General features: G+C 57.3%; 1 protein-coding gene across 3 annotated transcripts; it reads right to left on the minus strand.

Annotated features, from left to right (window-relative positions):
* Positions 1-7,559: 7,559 nt before the first annotated feature.
* Positions 7,560-18,659, minus strand: SAMD10 (sterile alpha motif domain containing 10). Of its 3 annotated transcripts, none has more exons than XM_065032279.1 (5): positions 18,501-18,659; positions 13,185-13,369; positions 10,685-10,853; positions 9,423-9,563; positions 7,560-8,831 (listed from the first exon to the last, which is right to left on the minus strand). In XM_065032279.1, exons 1-5 carry the CDS (start codon positions 18,529-18,531, stop codon positions 8,767-8,769), a joined length of 591 nt encoding a protein of 196 aa, XP_064888351.1. In that variant the 5' UTR covers positions 18,532-18,659; the 3' UTR covers positions 7,560-8,766. The 3 variants fall into 3 exon arrangements, with proteins under 3 accessions (XP_064888351.1, XP_064888352.1, XP_064888353.1); XM_065032280.1 differs by having other exon boundaries at positions 7,560-8,874; XM_065032281.1 differs by lacking the exon at positions 18,501-18,659 and adding an exon at positions 15,424-17,667.
* Positions 18,660-21,040: the final 2,381 nt, after the last annotated feature.

A 21,040-nucleotide genomic window follows, 5' to 3' on the forward strand; every position in this document is an offset into this window, starting at 1 on the left:
CGCCGGCCCGCGCCAGCCCCGCGCCCCGCGGATCTCGCGTGGCTCCGCCGACGGGGCCGGGACCGGGCGCGAGAGCGGGCGGGGGCAGCGCCCCGGGAGGGCGGGACCGGGCAGCGCCCCCCGGCCCGGTGTGACCCGGCCCGGGCAGGTGCGGGCAGGGCTGCCCGGTCCCCGGTGCGGGCAGGGCAGCACAGCACAGCCCTCCCGTCTGCTCCCCGCGACCTCGCCAAGGGGCGGGCAGGGCTGCTCTGCCCGTCCGGGCTGCGGGCAGGGTGTCCTGCTCATCGTCCTGCGCTCCAGGGTGCAGGCAGGACGCCCTGCCTGTCGCCTTGCCCGTGTCATGGGCAGGCGGGGTCTCTTGCCTGTCATCCTCTCCTCCAGGTTGTCTTGCCTGTTGTCCTGCACCGCGGTTTACAGGCAGGGTGTCCTGTCTGTCATCCTGCCCCGCATGGTGTCCGCCCATCATCCTGCCCTCCAGTTTGCAGGCAGGTTGTCCTGCCTGTGATCCTGCCCTGTGCCTCATGCAGGCGAGTTTTCCTGCTTGTGACCCTCTCCTCCAGAGTGTCCTGCCTGTCATCCTGCCTGTCATCCTGCCCTCCAGGGTGCAGGCAGGGTGTCCTGCCCATCCACCGCCCCTCTGACCCCCGGATGCTGTGGGTCCCCTTGCGAAGCCACCCCTGCTCCTGGGGACAAGGCTGGGTGCGAGGCCAGGGTGATGCCTGCAGCACGGTCCAGTTTTCCCGGCTCCCATGCTTGGGGTGTCACCCCTGCAGAGCCAGTGGCACCCGGGGAGGTGCCACAGGGCAGAGTCAGTCACCTGCATCAGGAATGCACAGCTGTGTCAGCAACCAGCACCACCATCCAGCACCACCATCCGTGTGGCTGTAGCTGCCTGGAAATTATGGAAAACCAAACAAATTCTGCCCGATCTCAAATTTTTGAGAGCAAAACCCAGCGTGGCCATTGCTGTCGGGGCCACCCTGCACCACCGTCACCGGCATGTGGCTCACACGGTGCCACCGGGAATCAGGAGGCACCATAGCATGGCCATGAAAAACCAAAGTGAAAAAAACTCAACCCAAGTTTGGAGTTTCCCCACAGTTTCCCTCTTTGTCTCCATTTCGGGGAAAGAGCTTAATTAATGTCTGCGGAGAGCAGGGAAAGCTTTGTGTAATTGCAAGGTATTATCATCAGTGGAGCAGAGGGAGATCAGCGGGTGGGAGGGACAGGCACAACCCACCTTCTTTGTATAAAATGAGGCATATTGAGGCAGCTTTACTTCCCAGCCAGCGAGCTGCCTGCCCAGAGAGCGGCCAACCTGCAGCAGGCAGGAAGGCAGCTGCCTGGCAGGGCTGTTAGCGTCGTCAGTACCTGCAAAACCTCCTCGCTATAAGGCTGCAAATGGTGCCCAGTCACCTTCACTTGTCCCTGCAGCATCTCGATGGCCACCCCGGGCACATGGCCAGTGGGGAACACGCAGGTGTGCACACACACATGCGCAGAAGTGCCACAGTGTTCATTTTCTGTATGTGCAAAGCGTGATTTTGCATCTTGAGGACGAAGGTGAGGGTGAGATGAAGATGCTGGGGAGCCCAGCCACCCGAGAGGTTATACAGAGGCTGAGAGAGCAGCTGGCCGCAGGCTGGTTGGGGTACAGAAACTCGGAAATAGTGCAATATAAAGGCAGCCACAGTTGCTACGTTCAGGCCTTACTGAGTGGAGGAGAGGAGGACAAGGAATGGACTTGAAAAGAACAGCAAATGTAGGGCAGATGCTGAGGAGCTTTGTTTCATGCACAGGGCTGTACTGCGTGGAAGAGCTGTGCTGGGAAGGGCAGGAGGAAGAAGAGGAGGAGGAAGAGGAAGAATAGTGGCAGGGGCAGCAGTGCTGCCTTTCTTCACATGCTCACAGGAAACCATCATGCCTCCTCTTGCGTCACAGCTTCGTTGCAGGGGCAGGTTATGGACAAGAACTCATCCTCGCAGACCAGCACATTGCCGTGGGGCACGGGACCAGGTGTGCTGAGCATCCCTGTCGTCCCCAAGTGCAGAGCAGGAGGAGGCAGAGCAGGGGCAACTCGGCACATGCTGCGGCTGTGAATACCTGAGAAGGTGCTTGGCAGCGGGGGATGAAGCAGTCCAAGCATGTAAATTAGATAGATACGGGCCCCAGGAAGAGGAGAGGGGGAAAAAGCAATTATATAGCCAGGATCAGATAAATCTTGGTATGCAGACCATCCTAATGGGCATCCCACAGTGGCTGTTTCGTTTGGTTTGGCTGCTCTTTTGCATCCCACATCAGGCTGAGCAGAGGCAGGAGCTGCAGGCAGCGGTGCAGGCAGGATGGGAGGCTCTGCCTCCTCCAGAAGGCAGGGAAAATTCAGATGTATTCAAGGCAGCCTTTGGCAGGGCTGGCAAACCTGTCCTTGTCCCCTGTGACAAGCAGGGGTGAAGCAGGGTGAGCCAGACAGGTGTCACCCAGGACAAGCACACATCAGCCTTCCCTCCCCTCACTCAGTGATGACAGACAAGTGTCACCCAGGGACCAGAGATGTCTGTGGCTTCACTGTCCTCAGGGAGGCACAGACCAGGTAGCACATCCCCCTGGGGACCCTGACCCCCTTGAAGCACCCGCTGCTGCCATCAAAGCAGTGCCAGCTGTCAAGTGCAACGAGGTGCTGCCATCCTATGTGGGCTCCCGACATTGCTCTGCCTCTTGTGCTGGTGAGGAGCAGAAAGTCTCCCAGAGCTGCCCTGGGTCTCCCAGAACTGTCCCTGTGTCCATCAGGATGCAGCCAGCACCGTGACCCCCACCAATGACCCAACATCGATCCTGAGTACCCCAGCAAGGGTTAATTCTGGCCTGTAAAGACACCTGGGCAAGAGTTAAAATCACTAGAAATGAACAAACACCCCTCTTACAGGAAAGGCAGGAAATAATCTGATTTTCTGGCTGCAGATCCTCCTGGGCATGTTGGGACTTGAAACCAGGACCGTCCCTTCGCACAGATTGTGGCTGGCTGATCGAGCACTTACACGATGAGTAACTTTACAACACATATTAACGCAACCGGCTACAGCAGTACCATTCAGCCCCTTAACTATGTTAGAAATAAACTGGATGCTGGTTTTGCAGAGCCTCTTCTACATGTCACTGGCTCTGGAGACTCAAAAACTGCTAAATGCTGTGTGTGTGGGGGGCTGTGAGGCATCTCTGCTGGGAGGCAAAGCGGGATGCTCGCTGCATGGGACTGGGAGGGACTGGGAGCCCAGACTTCAGCCCATATCCTCTGAACCCCACACCATGCAGAGACAGGTGATGGAAAGGGCACAACCGTGATGCCCAGATCCAGGCTGGGGGACCCAACACTTCCACGTCTCCCAGAGCATTATCCTGAGATAACAGTGGCAGCTATGTTCAGAGCCTGCAAACCCGCTCAGTGGCTGCTCCATCCTCTGTTATTTTGGGGGTACAAAGCCCCTTGGACCAGTTCTGATGTGCAGGACGGGCCATGCAGCAGCTGGTTTGTCTGAAGCAGAGCGATCCCAGAACAAAGAGGGAATCACTGCTGGTTTGCAAAGCCACATCCGCGCCAGTCCCAGCCCCAGCCCCAGCCCCAGCCCTCCTCCCGCAGCCGGGCCGCTGATTGGAAACTGGAGCCCGCGATGACTGTGCGAGCCATGAATTATGCTGATGACTTCTTTTTTCCCATTTCTTTATTTATTTATTTTTCCTCTCTGTGGTTGAATGCACTCAGCAAATATAAGCAAAAGGGAAAAAGAAAAATAAGGAGCAATAGAAAATCGTAACAGATTTAATTTCAGATATGGCAAGAAAGCAAAATGGCTGCAGTGCAAAGAGGAAAGGTTTGCGGACAATACGTTCCTGTCTGCAGATAGAAACGAAGCTCCTGGCAGCCCTGAAGCTGCTATTTATTATTTACAGGGCAGTATTTGTGTGGGGGACAGCCCTGAGTCATGGGGTCGGGTCTCTGGGGCACCCACAGCCCTGTGGGGACAGTGGGGAGATGCAGGGGTGCAGGGCAGGATGGTGGCACTGCGGGGTGACAGAGCTGTGTGGCTGCAAAACCCCCAAATCTCCCCTGTTTTTTTAAAAAAGACCTTCTCTGACAGGAAGGAAAGCGGCTCATTTTGGTTTGGGAGTTTGAAGGATTTTACTGGAGCCCTCCGCTAACTGTCTGTGCAAAGACGCAGTCTGGAAATGTTGTATCAAAACAACGCCTGAAACTTTCCCTTCCAAAAAAGGCCCAGGTGAAATGCTGTGAATATTTCAACATGTTTCTGCAGGGCTTGTTTTTGCAGCAAAGTCAGTCCTTCATCCAGGTTGGGGAACAACGCTGGTCAAACCAAATGATGTTAATTTGGGGACAAATTCTTTATCTCAGCCCTGCTGCCTGCCCTGGGCTGGGCTGCCCAGCTCCTGCCTCTTGCTGCCCTCGCTCGGCTCATCATTTTGGGGTTCCCAGCCTGTTAACGCCATCTCCCCCTTTCCTCCAGCCCTGCCAGACCCCGTCCCTGTGCTGAGCTGCCCCTTGTGCCACTGAGCCCGGGGACCTGCTCCAACCCTGCCGGGGTGCTGCAGGAAAATAATGAAATGAAGCAATTATCCCTGCTCGATACTTTCTAATTAAGGGAACTGTCACCCTTATTACAGGCCGTTAATTCATCATCATAAGTCACCACCAGAGTGCAAGTACCAAAAATGTGCCTTGGCCACAGGGAGCAGAGCAGCATCCCCTCCTCCTCACAGGCCATGTCCTGCTCCCTGTGCCGCGTGTGGGGCTTTAGGAAGCCATAAGCTCTGCCACGATGCTCATCCCAAAAGACATATAGATGAGGTTCTTAGGGACACGTTTTAGTGCTAGACTTAGGTTATGGTTGGACTCAATGGTCTTAAGGGTCTCTTCCAACCAAAATGATTCTATGATTCTATCTCCTCCTGCACCCTTGGTCCAAATGCATTTGTGGTGCAAAGAGTGTGGCATTTTCTCAGCAGAGATCAGCTCCCAGCCACTCCGGGGGAACCGAACACCCAAAGAGTTGCCAAATTATCCCCAGCCCTGTGATTGGGGCCAGCATTCCTCCAGCATGGTGTCCCGCTATCAGCCAGCTCTGTCTATAGCAGCTTCTCATTATGCATTCTGCATGGAGGACCTCACATCAGCTTAATTAACAAGGTAAGAAAGACAGGACCTTTGAGGAAATCTTAATTATATTATCCATCTCACCCTGAGTGGCACCTGATCCATCCCAACACTATTCTCAAGTTCATTAGCAATGAATCAAGATTGATTAGTCCTGAACGTGCAGCAAGGACACGCTGGGGCAGAAGGTTTGCGCTGAGATTGCTGTGAGACCCTGTGTGTCCCCAAACCCTGTGTTGACCTCTGGCACCAGGCAGCCAGGATGGGGACCGGGGCTCTGGGAAACACAGCAGGAGGTTTGCCAGTGCCAGTATGCGGCTGCCGGAGCATCCCAGGAGCAGCTGTTTCTCTGTGTTCCCCCCCAGCTCACACCTCCTGGGTATGCTCTGATTTACACCAGCACCAGTGCCTCCCTACCAGCCTCTATGCCCTATATCTTCCCTGGGGCTTGTGTAGCCCCGACACGTGGCACATGCCACCAGTGACTGATATTCCTCCTGTTTCCTTCCCTGTTGTCCCGCTGTGGTGCTTGCAGGTGCAAGAAACTTCGTAAGGAGCTGCCTGTGAGCATCAAAAAGGCGACGATTTGGGGTGGTTTGTAACCTGCCCCAGACACCTGAGGGGAGGACAATTAGATCAAGCATGTAATCTGCTAGGGACTGGGGTTCAGATTCAAAGTGGCCTCGGTTCAGCAGAGCCCATGGCAGGAGCTGCCATCCATCCGTCTGTCCCTCTCTGCTCAGCAAACCATGTCCTCGCACCCCAGGCAGCCGGGAAATCACAGGCTGTGCTCATAGCCAAGCAGGAATGTCAGTGCTGGGGAATGGGGGTCATTTCCTGAATCAGAGATGCAATCAGCAGCATTTCAGAGCTGGAGGTATCTGTATCATCAAGCCGCGCTCAGTAATTACTTGTCCAAATTAGGCATGCATTTTCTACGTACAACTGTACTAGCTTTTTTTTTTCCTTGAAAACCATACTAGAATCTGAAAACTGCCCCTACCACTGGGAAGGATTGCTGGATTTTTTTTGCTGTGTACCCAGAGCCACCAAAGGCAAACCCATGCTGGGGGCTGTGCCTCTGCTACTCTGGGCAGAATCCAGCCCCAGGTTCCCCTCGGACAAGCCAAGTGCATTAGATGACACCAGACACTGGTCCAGAGCCTGGCTGGAGGAATGCTCCGCTCTCACCATCACCATCCTCCCTGGGATGAAGGCACAGGCGGCACATACCCCGCTGGAGCAGAGGCTGGGGGACAGGACAGCATCCTCCTGCCTGCCCCGTGGACATCGTGCTACCCAGCACCTCCAGCCCTGTCCTGCCTGGAGAGCCTCACGGGGACACCTCAATGGGGACAAGCGTGGGGGTCCAGCCCAGTGCGCTGCTGGGGTTTCTGCTTTCCTCTGTGCCTCTTTCCTTCCGTGCAGATGAGGAACTGGAGCGCAGCCCAGTGCAGGTGGACACGGCACATGGGAGGTCCCACAGTGACTCATGCCCTTGGGAGCAGCTGGGCTTTGGGACAGGACCTTTCTGGGGACACCCTGCCTTTCTGGGGGAGTCAGGGGAAGCCCCAGCACCACTCTGTGTGCCCCAGTTGCATTTCAGGCAGAAAAACCATCATGAACTTGATGAGTTAGGACTGCCCAGAGCTGTAGCCTGGAGATGCCACTTGTCTCCCCGCACAGCTCGGGAGCTCGGGAGAGCAGCTCAGCATCTCCCTCTAACGATGTTCCTCACCCGCAGCCCGACACCCAGCAGCTCCCAGGGATGCTGCCTCGAGGGCTCTGGGAACAGCTTTTCTTGGGGCTTTCAGGGGGAGAGATTAAAAACGTTTGGGTGCAATCACAGTTTTTGCTAGTCGTGGGCAAACCACTTGTTTTCAGCTCCTCTTCCACACCCGTGGAAATCTTCCAGCTCTTCACTGGGGAGCAGTGTCGCTGAGATGGGACAAGGACGGGACAGGGATGACATTGGGCTGATGCTATCCCATGCCAGCAACCAACTCCACTGCCTTAATCCTGCCCACAGCCCCATGATATCCTTTCCCATTTAGCACAGCTCGTTAGCCAGAGTAATGACTCTCACAGATGAGCTTTGGAGACCTTTGCTTTGCCATGAGCCATCACCTGCACTGGAGTGGTAACTACAACCCCAAATTCTCACAGCAGCTTCTTAATTCTCATTTCTGCAGCTTTTCTGTGGACCTGGTGGGGGATTTAAATACCAGGAAACCCCCAGGCTGAGGCTTGTTCCTGCACGGGCCCCTGTCCCCATGGAGGTGCTTGTCCCAGGGAGTTTAGGGCTGTGGACACATCCTGAGCATCCCCGGGAAGGGCTGGAGGACTAAACCCATGACGCACATTCAGGTGTGGGAAGAGTCAGAAGAGCAGCAAGTTAAAATAACAGTCTCTCATTTTATTACCAGCAGAGGAGCAGGTGGGTGGGTCCCTGGCCAGGGGGGCCACCACAACCTGCCCCACACCCCTGCCAGTGCCCCAAGGGCTCTGCGGTGCTGTTGTTTTGGGACCCCCCAGCTGCCCTGCCCTCATTACCAGAGGGGGATGATGGGGAGGTGACAGCATCCACTTGGTCCCCAAAGCCTTGGTTGCTCCTTACCTGCCTGCACGAGTGGTCTGTGGCTGCAGACAGGGGCTTTGGGTGGTGGGAGGGGCTGTAGCAGTAAATAAGCCAGGTCATCGGGGTGGCACGAGGGTTTGGTGGCACCATCACCAGCCCCTGGGCAGGAGGTTGGGATGAACATCAGCAAATGCCCGGAGGAGCAGAGCTCTGCAAAGAACTGGTGAGACCCCAGAGGGCACCGGAGGGAGCATGACTGTGCACCAGGGGGGACCTGGCACCCAGGAGCCCCCGTCCTCACCCAGGCAGCCCCCGGCACCAGAACCAGCACCCCCGGCTGCTGCCACCCAGCCCCACATCGGCTCCTCGGCTGCCTGCAAATGAGGTGGGATGAAGGACGAGCTTCTGGCACAGCTCCCTGAGGCCATGACACCCTCCTGGCATATCCAGCCTGCCGCTGCTCCCGGATTTTCCAGCTCCAATGACTCAGCTCCCTTCTTAACTCACCAAGTGGAGCTTGGTGCTGGTGACTTGGCCCCACTTTTAATTTTTCTTTGGTGGGTCGAGTCATCTTGTTTGTTACTGATAACATTACCTCCTAGGACGCTGGAAGACAGCCCAGTCTGAAGAGAAAATTAAATCTCCCTAAATAAGCTCCGAGGTACGGACATGAGCTGTCAGGTGCTGGGATGCCACCCATGTGTATAAGGCTTTACCTTCCCGTGCGTGGCTCTGAGCCATCCTGGGAATAACCACGCTGGATTTGTCCACAACGCTGAGCCCTGCCTATCATTGCCTCCTTTTTTCCATCTCTTTCCCTGTGAATTGTCAGGCTCAGGTGAGCAAAAGTTCATCACCGGAGGCCGTTTTGCTAATTTTTCTCCAGCCAAGAGCCACGTCTGCTGGAGGAAACCTCCCATCTCTGCACAGAAGTGTAGTCATAAAAAAAGAAAGAGAGAGAAGAAGTGGGAGAGAAGTCCCGGTGTGGCTGGGAAGCTGTCTCTTCGTATTCTGAGTGTGCGGTTCAGGTCTCATATCGGCGAGGCACAGCCCATCCCAGAGGTGCTCGGTTCACAGTGTTGGTACAATCTGCCAAACAGACGGATCAGCTAGGAGACATTTCCAAAAGAGGCTGGAACAAGGCGGGAGAGGAAGGAATAAACGGCCTGCAGGGTAGTTCGTTCCAGCTCACCCGCTGCCAGCCCTGGAGAATCCTCTCCCTTCCATGCAAAATGCCACTAATGCATTTTGTGCTGTGCACAGACCCCTGGCCCCATGCACCACAACCCATCCATTGCATTACAATCTGTGCACCACAACCCATCCCTGTGCACCACAACCCGTGCACCATAATTGATCCCTGTGCATCATAACCTGTGCACCATAAGCCACCCTTGTGCACCACAACCTGTGGACTTCAGCCCATCCTTGTGCACAATCTGTGCACCACAGCTCATCCAAGTGTACCACAACCCCTTCCTGTTCACCCCACCCTGTGCTCCACATGCCATCCCACCCACACCATGGGCTGCACTTGCACCAGCAACATAGTTTGGTGCCTCTGGCTTTGGTGGCCACCCAGACACTCCTCTCCCATCCAGACGGTGGCAAGAGGGACACAACCTCCCCGGGGTTTGGCTCCACAGCCCCTCTCCCCACTCGGCCTCCCGCCGGCCCTACCTTGGCTGAGCAGCTGCAGGTTCCGGACCTCCTCGCGCACCTGGAGCTGCAGGACCTGCTGCAGAACCTCCTGCCGCTGCGCCTCATGTGCAATGCCCATGCGCTGCAGCTTCTCCCCGTTCAGCCGCAGCAGTGCCCGACCTGCAAACGCAGCGTTGCTCAGTGCCCGGTGTGGCAAACGTGTAACTCAGACAGGAGCCCATCTTCATGCAAAAACGAAGAGGGGAAAAGGGAAGAAAACCTAAAATGCTCTTTCACCACCTGGACTCACAGGGATGGGGAAGCCTCAAAGGTGGCCCCACTTTTGGAGGGTGGCAGCTCAAGATCCCCAGCCTCAGGACAGGTACCGGCTTCAGCAATCACATCACCCAGCCCCGCAGGCTGGAGCTTTCCATTTCTCCACTCCACCTCCTGCGTCAGGAGATGTTTTGTCTGAGCGCACGGTCCCCGCATGGGCTGGCCATCCCGGGGGAATGGGGGTACCCATCAAAATGCATTAGCGTTGCCACCACTGTCCCCAGCGAGCCACTCTCCTCCAGTCCGGGGGCTATTAGAGATTTACAACCAGATTTCGTTCTTGTTTCCCAGGGTCCATTTGCTAATGCTGCCTTTGTTTCCCCTGCAAGGGCTGGCTGAGCTCTTGCATTAGGGTTTGCATCCCTCCCGGGCAGCTCCTGCGCTCCCTTCCCCGTCACGTTTTCCTGGCCCTGTCTGAGCTCTGCCCAGCCATGCACATCACGGTCGGACTGGGACAATGCTCTTATGTAGATGTCAAAGCCACTGTCCCCACGGGGCAAAAGGGGAGGGAGCAGGTCCCAGACTCCTCCAAGGACTTGGCTGGGAGTTGGATTAAGACTTGGACAAAGACATTTGCAACTTGGACTCCAGCTGGGCAGAAATTTTTCCTCTTCTGCAAAAATCTTTAAAACACTATAAAAATATTCTTATTATATTAATCTAGGTGAGGAGAAAACTCTCCCTCATCTTATAAACCACAACCTCCCCAAGGCAATTTATGCTCATTTTAAAGAACATCCGGCCAGTCCTGGAGCTCATCCCGGTGGCAGATGCCTCCTGCCCAGTCAGGGTGGGTGTCCCCAAGCCCTGGGAGTGGCTCCCACCCCAGTGGCATCTCCGTGGTGAGAGGGGACAGAAACTGGGGTACATCTGCCTTCCAAACCACGACCCTTCAAACAGCTACTTCCCAGCAGCACATGCTAACGGCAATTAGTCCCGCTGATTAGTGGGGGTGATCCCTGTACCTGTGATGGCGTGGTGGGCGAACGCCTCAACGTAGATGAGATAATTGTGTGGACAGTGCTTCTTCAGCCATTTGCACACATCCTGCTGGCTCCAGAGCACCACCGGCTTGGCCAGGCAGCCCAGTGTGGGGCTGGTGTGGTAGATGCCATAGTGGTCACAGCCACGGCCCTGGGGGAGCAAGAGGTTGGGGGGTAAGTGGGGTTCAACCCTTCCAGGAGGAAAATGCCACGGGATGTCAGCCCATGGGGATGTTGGGGGGATGCTGGACTGTGGTGACACCAGCAGTGTTCAACTTTGCACCCTCGGGAATCTCTGGGCTCACCCCGAAACAGCAGCATCAGAGGAGGTGGTGAGGGAGGTGGGGGGAACGGGCATGAGGGTCCAATTTGTGGGCCCTGTCCTACACAGACCCCACATCCAGAAGTCCCTCAGCCCTCCTGCTGCAGACAAGAGCCGTGGTCCCTGTCCCCTATGTGTGTCCCAGCCCAGCAGGGCATCATATGGGCTCATGAAACATCCTGGGGGTCTTCAGGGACCCCCCTGTTGCCAGGCAGAGAAGGGACAATCTCTCAGTGGGGATGGAGCCAACAAGGTCCCGGGGGCAGTGGATACTGGTGCAAAGCCAATCCCAACCAGAATTCATTTCTGTGCAAAGCCATCTCCACCAGATATTCAGTACTGGCACAAAGCCATCCCTGACAGAATTTGGTACAGGTGCAAAGCCATCCCCACCAGAAATCCCTGGGAAGCAGCACCCAGGGACATGGCAAAAGAAGCAGCTGATGCGGGAACGTAGCAGCATGGGAAAGGTTGACAGCGCTTGGACTGTGCTATGCCAATGTCAACCTCCATGTGCGAACATTGGCTAATTAAGCATGCCTAATAGAGCAGCAGAGATAATTAGTGTGACAGAGACACCAGACATCCTGTGGTTATTGAAACTAGTGGCACATCCCTGCGAGATGCCAGAGAGGAGGCAGTGCAGGGCAACAGGGTCCAGGGCGTTGCTCACCACGTCGAGCCCAGCCAGCCTCGCAGGGGCTGCTGTTTCCCCCGGGGGAGATTTTGGGCTTGGAAAGGGACTTTTCCTCAAGCAGAGCTCCCCTGTGGCATCTGGGGACATTGAAGTGAGAGGGAAGAAGGTAAAGGTGGGAGGCCACAAATTAATAACCGAGGAGTACATCTCCAAAGCAGATGGAAAATGTGATAGACGATGTGCACGATTTGGTTTCCCAACCAAACCCTCACCTTTGGGGGAACCTCCAGCAGCTGCCCGCCCCCCCCCCCATACATCCCCAGTGCAGCCTGCCCTCAGGAGCAGCTCCAGCCTGTGCCGGTCGCTGGGCTCCTTCACACTTGGCTGAGCGAGCCGTGGGGAGGAGGAGGCGATTTGCTCTGGGTTCACTAACGGGCAATGATGAGAAGTGGAGGGGCTGGGGGAAATAGCAGCGAGATTCCCGTGAGCTTCCTGCGAGCTTCCTGCAGCTATTACCCAACTAACCCTCCGAGGCACGGGCGAGGAGGTGACAAATAACCTGCAATTTCCCTGGGTAAGCTCACGTCTGCAAGCGCTTCGCCCATCAGACACAGCCCCATGCTGGGGACCCATCCCAGCATCCCAAAGCCCATGCTGCTGGCTTGGGGCATGTTGTCCCCTGTGGCGAAGCCACGCCGGTGGGTCCCCAAGCCAGCCCCTGCATTCCTCAGGAGGGCAGGGGAGGTGTAATGAATCACAGGCTCGTTTTCCAGCCGGCTGAGCTGCGCTGTCGCTCTGATAAACTCTCAGCCGTGAATACCGAGCACCGGTGTAGAGGAGAGCAGTCAGGAGGGCTCAGGGATGCTCCATGGGGAGGCAGAAGAAGGCTGAGGGGAGCTGGGCAGGGGAGCCATCCCTGTGAGCTGCATGGAGCAACTCCTGTCATCTCCTTTCTCTCGGTATTTTTCCTCCTTATGGCAAAATTAAAGCCTTTCTTGCCCCTAAATGCCCCTGGGAGGCTGGATGTGCTGCCTCTGATCACCGCTCCCAGGGTGGGTGGGAAGCACCAGGAACCGCTCACCAGGGAGATGCTCCTTTCCATGGCCGTGCAGAGGCAAATGGCAGGAAACCTTCAGCTCACAGCCTCATGAATAAGTTCAGAATTTTAGGAGGTGAATGGTCTGAACCTGGCTAAGACATACCCATACACTCAGAGATTTTAAGGCATTACAAGGAATTTGGCACTGGCACATTTACTGCGAAATTGTCTCAAGTCGCAGCTCTAGGTGTGGAGGGGAGGGGATGCACAGAGCTCACCCCAGCCTCATTATAATAATTATTATATTTATATATATCGCTATAATTAAATGCCCAGTAATCACTAGGGCTTGCAGCAAAATAGGATCTGAAGGCCTGGTCCTGCAGAGAAAGAAGAGGCACTCCTGCGGGGAATAGGTGGGGGGACATGAGGAGCCACGTTGCCCCGGGCATCCCCAGGGGGTCTGGGGGAGCCCGGTAGGTACCTGCGAGCCCTCAGTGCCCGGCTGCCGCAGGAGCTTGACGGTGCGGCCACCATCAGGCCGCTGGCTGCGGCCGTCGTGCCAGGTGAGACTGCTGCCTGGGTTCCTCTGCAGGCGGTAGTTGAGGTTTTCAGCCGAGACCGTGTGCTCCAGGAGGCTGCGGCAGAAGCTGAAGTGAGCAGCGGCAGCTGTGGAGGGAAGAGGGGTGAGACATGGCCACAGTTCCCCTCCACCCTATGCTCAGGCACGCAAAAATGTCTTTTCTACCCCACAGGACTTGCTGAGCTCGGCACTGTCAAAATCTCCCCCCTCCACCTTCCCTTCCCATTGCCAGGGAGAAGATCCATCCGCCCATGAACCCACCAGCTGGTGCATATAAGATATTTGCCCAGACAAACTCCCACGAGCGATGCTTGTCGTGACACCCACCCAGTAGCCATGGGGACCATGTGGTGACAACCTCCTGCTTGTCACTGCTGGCAGGGGACAAAGGGGATGAGCCACTTTCCATGGACCAGGTTGACATTAAACTGCCACCACAGAGGAATGAGGAGAAAATAAAGCCCTCCTGAGCAGCCCAATGGAGAAAGGGACGCAGGCTGGTGTGGGGACGCCTGTGGCTGCTCGGGGGCGGTTGCACAAACCTGCGCACCCAAGTGATGGCCAAAAACCTGCCAGTCCATCTCTGGTGGCCCAAAGAGATCCATTTACCTACAATAAAGGGTTTTTGTCCTTCACCCCGTGTGTTTTAACACTCTCGCGGTGTTCAGCGAGGACGCAAACCTTTCCTTTGGAAGGGGCTGAAGTGACCTGGCTGCTGTGGGAGGAGGAGGGGGGGTATTAGGGGCTCAGGCACCCGTCTGCTCCGGATAAAGGCCAACTGGCTTGAGATAAGCAGCGCTGATCCGCAGGAGCAAAGCCCAGAGCATCCCCCAGCTCACCCGCTCCCTCAAAACCACCAAAAGTGGAGCAGGAACTGACAGACATCCACTTCCAGGGATAACCCACCCCTGGGATAACTCACCCCTGGGATAACCCTCCCTGGGAGAGCAGAAGGGCTGGAGAAAACTCACTGCAGCTCATTTTCATGATTAGTGGGTTTTAAGAGAGAAGAGGTTTCAAAGATCTCTCTCAAACACACCATCACAGAAGAGGAGACAAACCAGCCAAAATAAGTCAAAATGGAGCAGTAAATGGTTGTTAATGTGTTTGTGTGTCCCAGACTATCCAGACCACATCACACTACCTTGCTCCTTAAACACACCCAGTGATAAGCGTTGCCATGGGGAAACTGAGGCAGGAGAGGCAAGGGGTTTTACAGAACACAAGGGAGATCCACAGAGGGGCTCGGTGTCAAGCAGGGCTTGTGGGGTGCTCTCGGTGCCTGTCACAGTTGATAGACATGTCTCTGATGGCTTCCTACAGTCTCAGACACTCCAGACCTGACGGGTGAGGACGGCAGTAGGTTGTGCTCCCTCCAGCCAAGGACGCCCAAGATGTTCCCGGCTGTCTCGTCCCCCAGCACCCCGAACCCCAGCCCTATTGTAGCCGTGCTGGGTTACCCCCAGCTGAGAACTGACCATCCTGCTGGGCACTGGGGACAGGTATGGGAACAGGGCTCTGGCCATAATTAGCACCTACATCCACAGGGGATATAGAGCATCTGGATGTGGTGTCCACGCTCCTCCAGGAAACACGGCTCGAGGCAAGAGAGCCAAAGTGAGAGCAGACAGGAGAGAAGGGGGAAAGAGGAAGGGAAAAACAAGCAAGAAGACAGGCAGGGCTGGGAACACTGGTGGCACCACTCCTGTCAGGGCAGACAGCAGCTGTCCTGGAGCCCCAAACCCCTGTCAGTCCCACCAGCAGCTCCTTGGCAGCCTCCTGCTCCCCCAGCCCTCAGTCCCGACAGCCCCATCACCCGGGAGGACCCGGTGCGGGTGAGGACAAGGGGTGTTGAGCCAGGGAAGGAAATGGTGGGGGCACGGGAGCCCCACAGCAGGGACACAGGGGTGGCCTTGGGCACGGGGTCGCCTCTCCTTCCCGTGCCCTGCACAGGAGCAGCCACAGCAAAACCATGAGCACCCGGCTGCCCTCCATCCCCTCCACTCCTCTTTCTGCCGAGCCAGTGGCTGTGACTGCCGGCTGAGGATGCACATGCAGCATCTCCCACCCCCTCTGCCAGCCCTGCAGCCTCCCGGACCTGCCCTGCAACCCCCTAGCCATGCACTGCAGCCCACCTCACCTGGCTCGGGTGCACCCTGCGAGCTGCGGATGGTGGAAACGCAGCAGAGGGATGGCCGGCCCTGCTGCATCTCGGCGGGAGGAGGGATGCGTGCGAGCGCTCGGCAGCACCGGCTGTCACCAGCGTGGCTCCATCCCTGCCTCCCCTCATACCTCTTCCACACCTGACTGATTCCCCCGATCGCCTCCCTCCTGCTGCCAAGATACGCTGTCTGCGCACTCACCCTGGCTCCGGCGTCGGGCAGCCCCCAACCAGCCTCGCATGGGGAGGGGGGGTGGATTACACCCCCTTGCCATCACCCCGTGGGCGTTTGATCCAGAGAGATGCTTGGTGTTTTCCCCGCAAGCTCCCACCTAATCCCGCGGCAGGACCAGCTGGCAGGGAGAGGGACAGAGAGCCTGGCGGGGGGTGTCATGGGGGATGACAGACCTGCTGGGCATCAAAGTGCCCTGGGGCTGAGTGGGGCCTGGCAGCAATGGGATCACTAATGGCTTAGGCTGTTTGGGATGCAGGAGGAAAAGAAAAGAGGGAACGGGGTGATGAGCACCCTTCCTGGGGCTCAGCAGGGTCTGCTCCAGCACATGGCTGAAGCTGTTGTAGTTGTGGCAATGCTGGGGTGCAGGCAGAGCAGGGGTGCCCACAGCTGACAGCGTGGGTCAGTGAGCAAACACTGTGCTGGGCACAGGAAACGACACCTTGAAACGGGGCTGCAGGAACCTTGGGGCCAGCTGAGCCCCAGCTCAGGCAGAGAGGGGAGAGCTCAGCTCTGGTTCCTGAATGGCCCCTGTGCCCCCATCTTTCCATGTCCCTGTGAGCTGCTCCATGGTCCCTGTGGCCTCAGCTCCTTTTCTTTTTGTGTCTCTTTGGTCCATTTTGGGCACCTCTCCATCCACACAGGATGGGTGGAGGGGGACACCAGGGGCTGGTTCACCGCAGGGGGACCAGCAGCCACCTGCCCTGAGTGGCAGAAGAGGGTCTGCAGCAGTGGCAGGGACAGACATCTCTCCCTCCCCTCCTTTGGCACGTCACTGCTCCTTGTCTTTCCCTCTCCAGACACTTTTATGGCTGGTGAAACGTGAGCACTGGAGAAGCTAAGAGCAGCGGCAGACACTGCTGGGAGAGAGGGATGGGAAACCCCCCGGGGACAGGGACCTTGGGGCAGGATGTGGCAGCACGCCCCAGGGAGATCATCCCTGGGATGGTCCCAGGGTGAGCACAGGCTGATCGCTACCAGCAAGACAGCCTCGAGCTGACTTTTCGCAGTCACTGTGCTGGCAGGTGTTGGGGACATGCCCCGGGGGACATGGTGGCAGGTGGCCAAGCCACAGGAGGAGCAGGCAGGGGGTGGGGAGGGGAGCCCAGCACCTGGACAGGCAACATGCTGCCTGCATCCAGCTCCCTTCTCTGCCACCACTTCCCAGCATGGCCTCAGGGATCTCCCTGTGTCTTTGATGGCGACATAGTCCCACAGACCTGCCCTCCTGCTGGGGACATGTGTGCAGGCAGATGCCATGGGGAGCAGCCAGGGATTAACAACGAGACCTGGGAGTTGGAACAACCCTCGCAAGGAAAGAAATCCCTCTGCCTTTTTGTCTGGCTCCTGGTGTCTGGGAGGGAAAGGGACATTGAGCACCAAATGGGGCGAGGGATTTGCCAGCAGTCGGCGAAGGATTCGCTGGGAGCTGCTCGTCCCTCTCGTGTTCCTCCACACAGGTGAAGGGAGGACAAGCCCAGAGCTCTCCCAGGACTCCAAGGACGGGGAATCTACTCTGCTCATGGAGCAGCTTTGAGAGGGACTCATCTTGCTTTCAGCAGCATCTGTACGAACCACAAGCCTGGCTGGCATTGCCGCTGCCCTGCTCCCCTCCCTCTCTTCCATGTGGCTTCACCCTGGTGCACGGTGAAGTTGCTGCTTGCCCTGGCTGAGTCCCTGAGGAGACACTGATGCTCTCCAGGACCCCCCAGTGCATGTGATCTTTGAAGCCATACCTATAGGATGTCCTTATGGACCAGATCATGCCTTGAGCCACTCCCTAAGACCTGCTGGCCCCAAGGAGTATGAGACCATGTTCAGAGAGGATTCACACCCTCTGAAGCCTCCCTGGGTTCTTCTTGTGGGTGCTTGACCCAGGCGCTGGTTGCGATGAGCATTGCCTCATCGTTTCCCTCTGAATTCTCTGCTGGCAGAAGTGAGATGGGAGCCCTGCCTAGGGACAGAGCTCAGGCCAGCACCTGCTCAGCACTCATGTCTCCCGAGGAAAGAGAAGGAAGGGAACAAAAGGCAGATGCCCTTTCCATCCTCCCGTGCATCACTGTGCCCTGGGTGTGTATCAAGGGAGCATAAATGGGTGCTGCCACCTGCATGGAGGGGCAGGCAGCCCTGCGATGGGGACCCTGGGGCACAGACTGTGCATGTCTTTGGGGGTGTCTGTGCACCTGAGCCCACCATGGGTACTGCCAGGGTGTCCCCAAGCATCCCAGAACAAGGGATCTCTGTAGGATTGGGCACCCAAGAGGCTGTGGGGTGAGGGCAGCAGGCAGGACCTTGGGGTGTCCCTGGGCAGAGCAAGGTCTCCTGGCAGGAGGCTGGTGCAGGAGCCCACAGGCAGGGACACCCCTGCCTGCAGTGACACCCTTCCACCTTGTTACACTCTTCCCCGGGGTCCTGCCCTGCTCCAGCACCCCAAGTCCTGCCCTGCCCTACCCTCACACACGCATCCCCCCCCAGCCAAATTTCCCAGTCCATTTCACTGGTACCCCATTACACTGGGGGTAGAGACTGGGGACAGACCCTCCCCTGGATGCTGAGGGCAGGAAAGGGGGATGTGGAGGGGCAGACCCCCGGGATGGGCAGGACAGCGCTGGGGAGGGTGTGGACGGCATCCCCCGGGATAGAGGGGACAACCTCCGGGGCTGGAGGGTGGGCAGCCCTACGGGACGGAGGGGACAGCGCCGGAGGCTGGAAGGCGGGCACCCCCGAGATGGATGGGACAGCCCCCAGGGACGCTCCCGCCGCGTTAGAGGCTGCAAGAGCTGCGTCCCGCAGCACACCTGAGACCCCCGCCCGTGCCCGGTACCTTCCATGTCCTTGGGCTGGCCGCAGCTCATCCTCCGCGCAGCGGGGCCGCGCTCCGGCGGGGACGGAGCCCCGCTCCCCCCAGCGCCGCCGCCGGCACCGGGCGCTCCCGGCCCGCCCCGCCCCGGTACCCGCGCCGGGGGCGGCGCCGCGATCCACCACCCCGGGCGCTCCGCCCGCCGCTCCGCCGCCAGCCCGCCCCGTGCTGCGCCCTCTCCCTTCCCCGGGGATGCCCCGAGCATCCTCCCGCATCCCTGCCCGGAGGCTGCGGGCATCAACCCCCCGCATCCCTGCCGGGCATCATCCCCCCGGATCCCTGCCCGGGAGCTGCCGGGCATCTTCTCCCCGGGATTCGTGCCGGGGGGCTGCCAGGCATCACCCCCGCCCTGGATCCCTGTGGGGCATCATCTCCCCCACATCCCTGCCGGGGGTCCACCGTGCATAACCCCCAGATCCCTCCGCATTCACGGAGACAGATCCTGAGGGCACCAGGGTCCATTGGGCACCATGCACAGGTGGGCACAGAGTGGCAAACAATGCTTGGTTGTTCCCTCCTCCCCAAATTTCCCTTCTCCCCCCAACCTACAGCTCCTCAGATGGGTGCCAGCAGATCAGGTGAAGGAGGGTGCTTGTCCTCATGTGTCCAACACAGGTTTTGGTGGGTGTCCAGGGAAGAACAGTGTTGCCAGCATCCATCACTCCCCGGGGGTGACAACCCCATGAGTATTTTTGGAGGCTCCTGCCTTCAGCTATCGCACCTGAGTCCCAGCCAAGGACAGTCACTGTCAGTCTGTGGAGCTGTGGAGGGACAGGGATTCTGGCTGTGAACCCTGCAGTTACCCCGCACTGGGATGGGAGAGGGATGGGGACACTGCTGGGTGCCCAGGACGAGGACAAACAGATGTCTGTGCTGAGATTCTTCACCTTTGCAAGGCATTTCTGCGCTGTGAGCCAGCCAGAGTTGAGCGCTCGGTGAGCCAGTCATGCTGCCGTGCAGGGAGTGGGGACATCATGTCTCAAATCGTGCATGTAGCCTGCAAACAGTCTACTACCGAAATATTACTCCTCAGCCCTGGTATCAGCTTCCACCACTGCAAGAGAGCGGTCTGGGCAATAGTGCTCATTGCAGGCATCTGACTCCATCAAATACAGAAAGAACCTATTTCCCATCACTCTGAAATTCCCAGTTCTCCCTCAGTCTCTGTCTATACACAGAGCTTCCCAGCCGTGGCAGAAATGCTCTGAGAGAAATATGGTTGAAGATGGGCCTTGGCAGGAAAAGGCTAATGTTGCTTGAAAAATATGTGCAGATTACGCCAAGCTGTTATTAAAAATAAGTGCTGCACTGTTCCCAGCCTTTGCTTTCCGTTATTTCTCTGGTAGCAATTGCACTTCTCCGGGAAAGCTTTCATGTGTTCGGGAGAGGAATTTGTTTCCTTCTCATCATCTGCAAACAGGTCCAGCACCAACCCAGCATCCAGCTGGTGCCCGGAGATGCTGCGGTGGGGTCTGGGTGCCCAGGGAAGCCCAGGCTGCTCATCCATCTGGATTCCAAAGGATTTTCAGAAAACCCCAGAGGTGTGGGAGGGGTTGGGGAGATGGCATGGTCCCATGCACCCCACATCCCACGCTTCAGCCATCCTCACCTGCCACAGCATCCAGCATCATTCCTGGGTTATCAACTCAACTCCTCCAAGAAGGAGCATCTTTTAATCATCCCTGGTGACATTGTCTTGGGGTTTAGTCTGTCTTTGGGTCTTTTATTGTCTGATTGAGGGTTTTCTGCAGTTAAACAGGAGTTAAATAACCCAGAATGTAGCTCAGGAAGCTCAAAGCACTGGTCAGGGGCCCCATTCCCTCATCTGTTGGTGGGTGGAAAGGGGATGAGTTAGGGACACCGACTCCAGCCAGCTCCAGACCCACAGGTTTCTCCTATGTGTGTGTGTGGATCAAAGTGGGAACAGCACCAATGTCACTGTGGGCCCCATCCTTCCCCCCACCAGCCTCTGGAGAGGGTGCGAGGATGGGATGATTCAGCATGTTCGTTTATCTGAGAATAAAGGAAGTAATTAGCCATCGGCTTTCCTCCTGCTGCAGCCCTGCCAGGATGAGAGGGAGGAGATAAAAAGCCTTTAGACGGAAGTTATTTGTCGAAGGAGAAGAGTGGCTAATTTCTGCGTTGCTTTGCTTGTCTGCTTGTTAATGAAAACCGCTCGTCAGCAGGAAAAGGGAACACCCAGTGAGGGGGGAGGGACTGCGCCAGCCACCCGTGGCTGGGCAGGTGGCCTTTGGTGCCCTCGGGATGTCCCATCACCATCGGGATGTCATCTTCACCTTTGCAACCCCCCCGCAGCATCCAGACACCGGGCAGGTGTCAGGGACCCCTGCCTTGCTGCAGCCCCCCGGGCTGGGGACCAGTGTTCACAACCCAAATCCCACAGAGGGATTTTCCCAAATCACCCCCTGAATTTTTGTGCAAAGAGTTTTAAAATGCATTTAAGGCACTTGCAGGGAGATGGAATTGCAAACAGCTTCGTGCCT

The sequence above is a fragment of the Columba livia genome, chromosome 16, assembly GCF_036013475.1.
Source record: "Columba livia isolate bColLiv1 breed racing homer chromosome 16, bColLiv1.pat.W.v2, whole genome shotgun sequence".
Classification (NCBI taxonomy): domain Eukaryota; kingdom Metazoa; phylum Chordata; class Aves; order Columbiformes; family Columbidae; genus Columba; species Columba livia.

Coding starts and splice junctions, on each gene's coding strand:
- SAMD10 (XM_065032281.1), bottom strand. CDS start 15,493: ATGCAGCAGGGCCGGCCATCCCTCTGCTGCGTTTCCACCATCCGCAGC. Junction 10,854..13,184: donor CGGGCACTGAGGGCTCGCAG/GTACCTACCGGG, acceptor TTGCTCCCCCAG/GGCCGTGGCTGTGACCACTA. Junction 9,564..10,684: donor CGCCCACCACGCCATCACAG/GTACAGGGATCA, acceptor CTGCGTTTGCAG/GTCGGGCACTGCTGCGGCTG.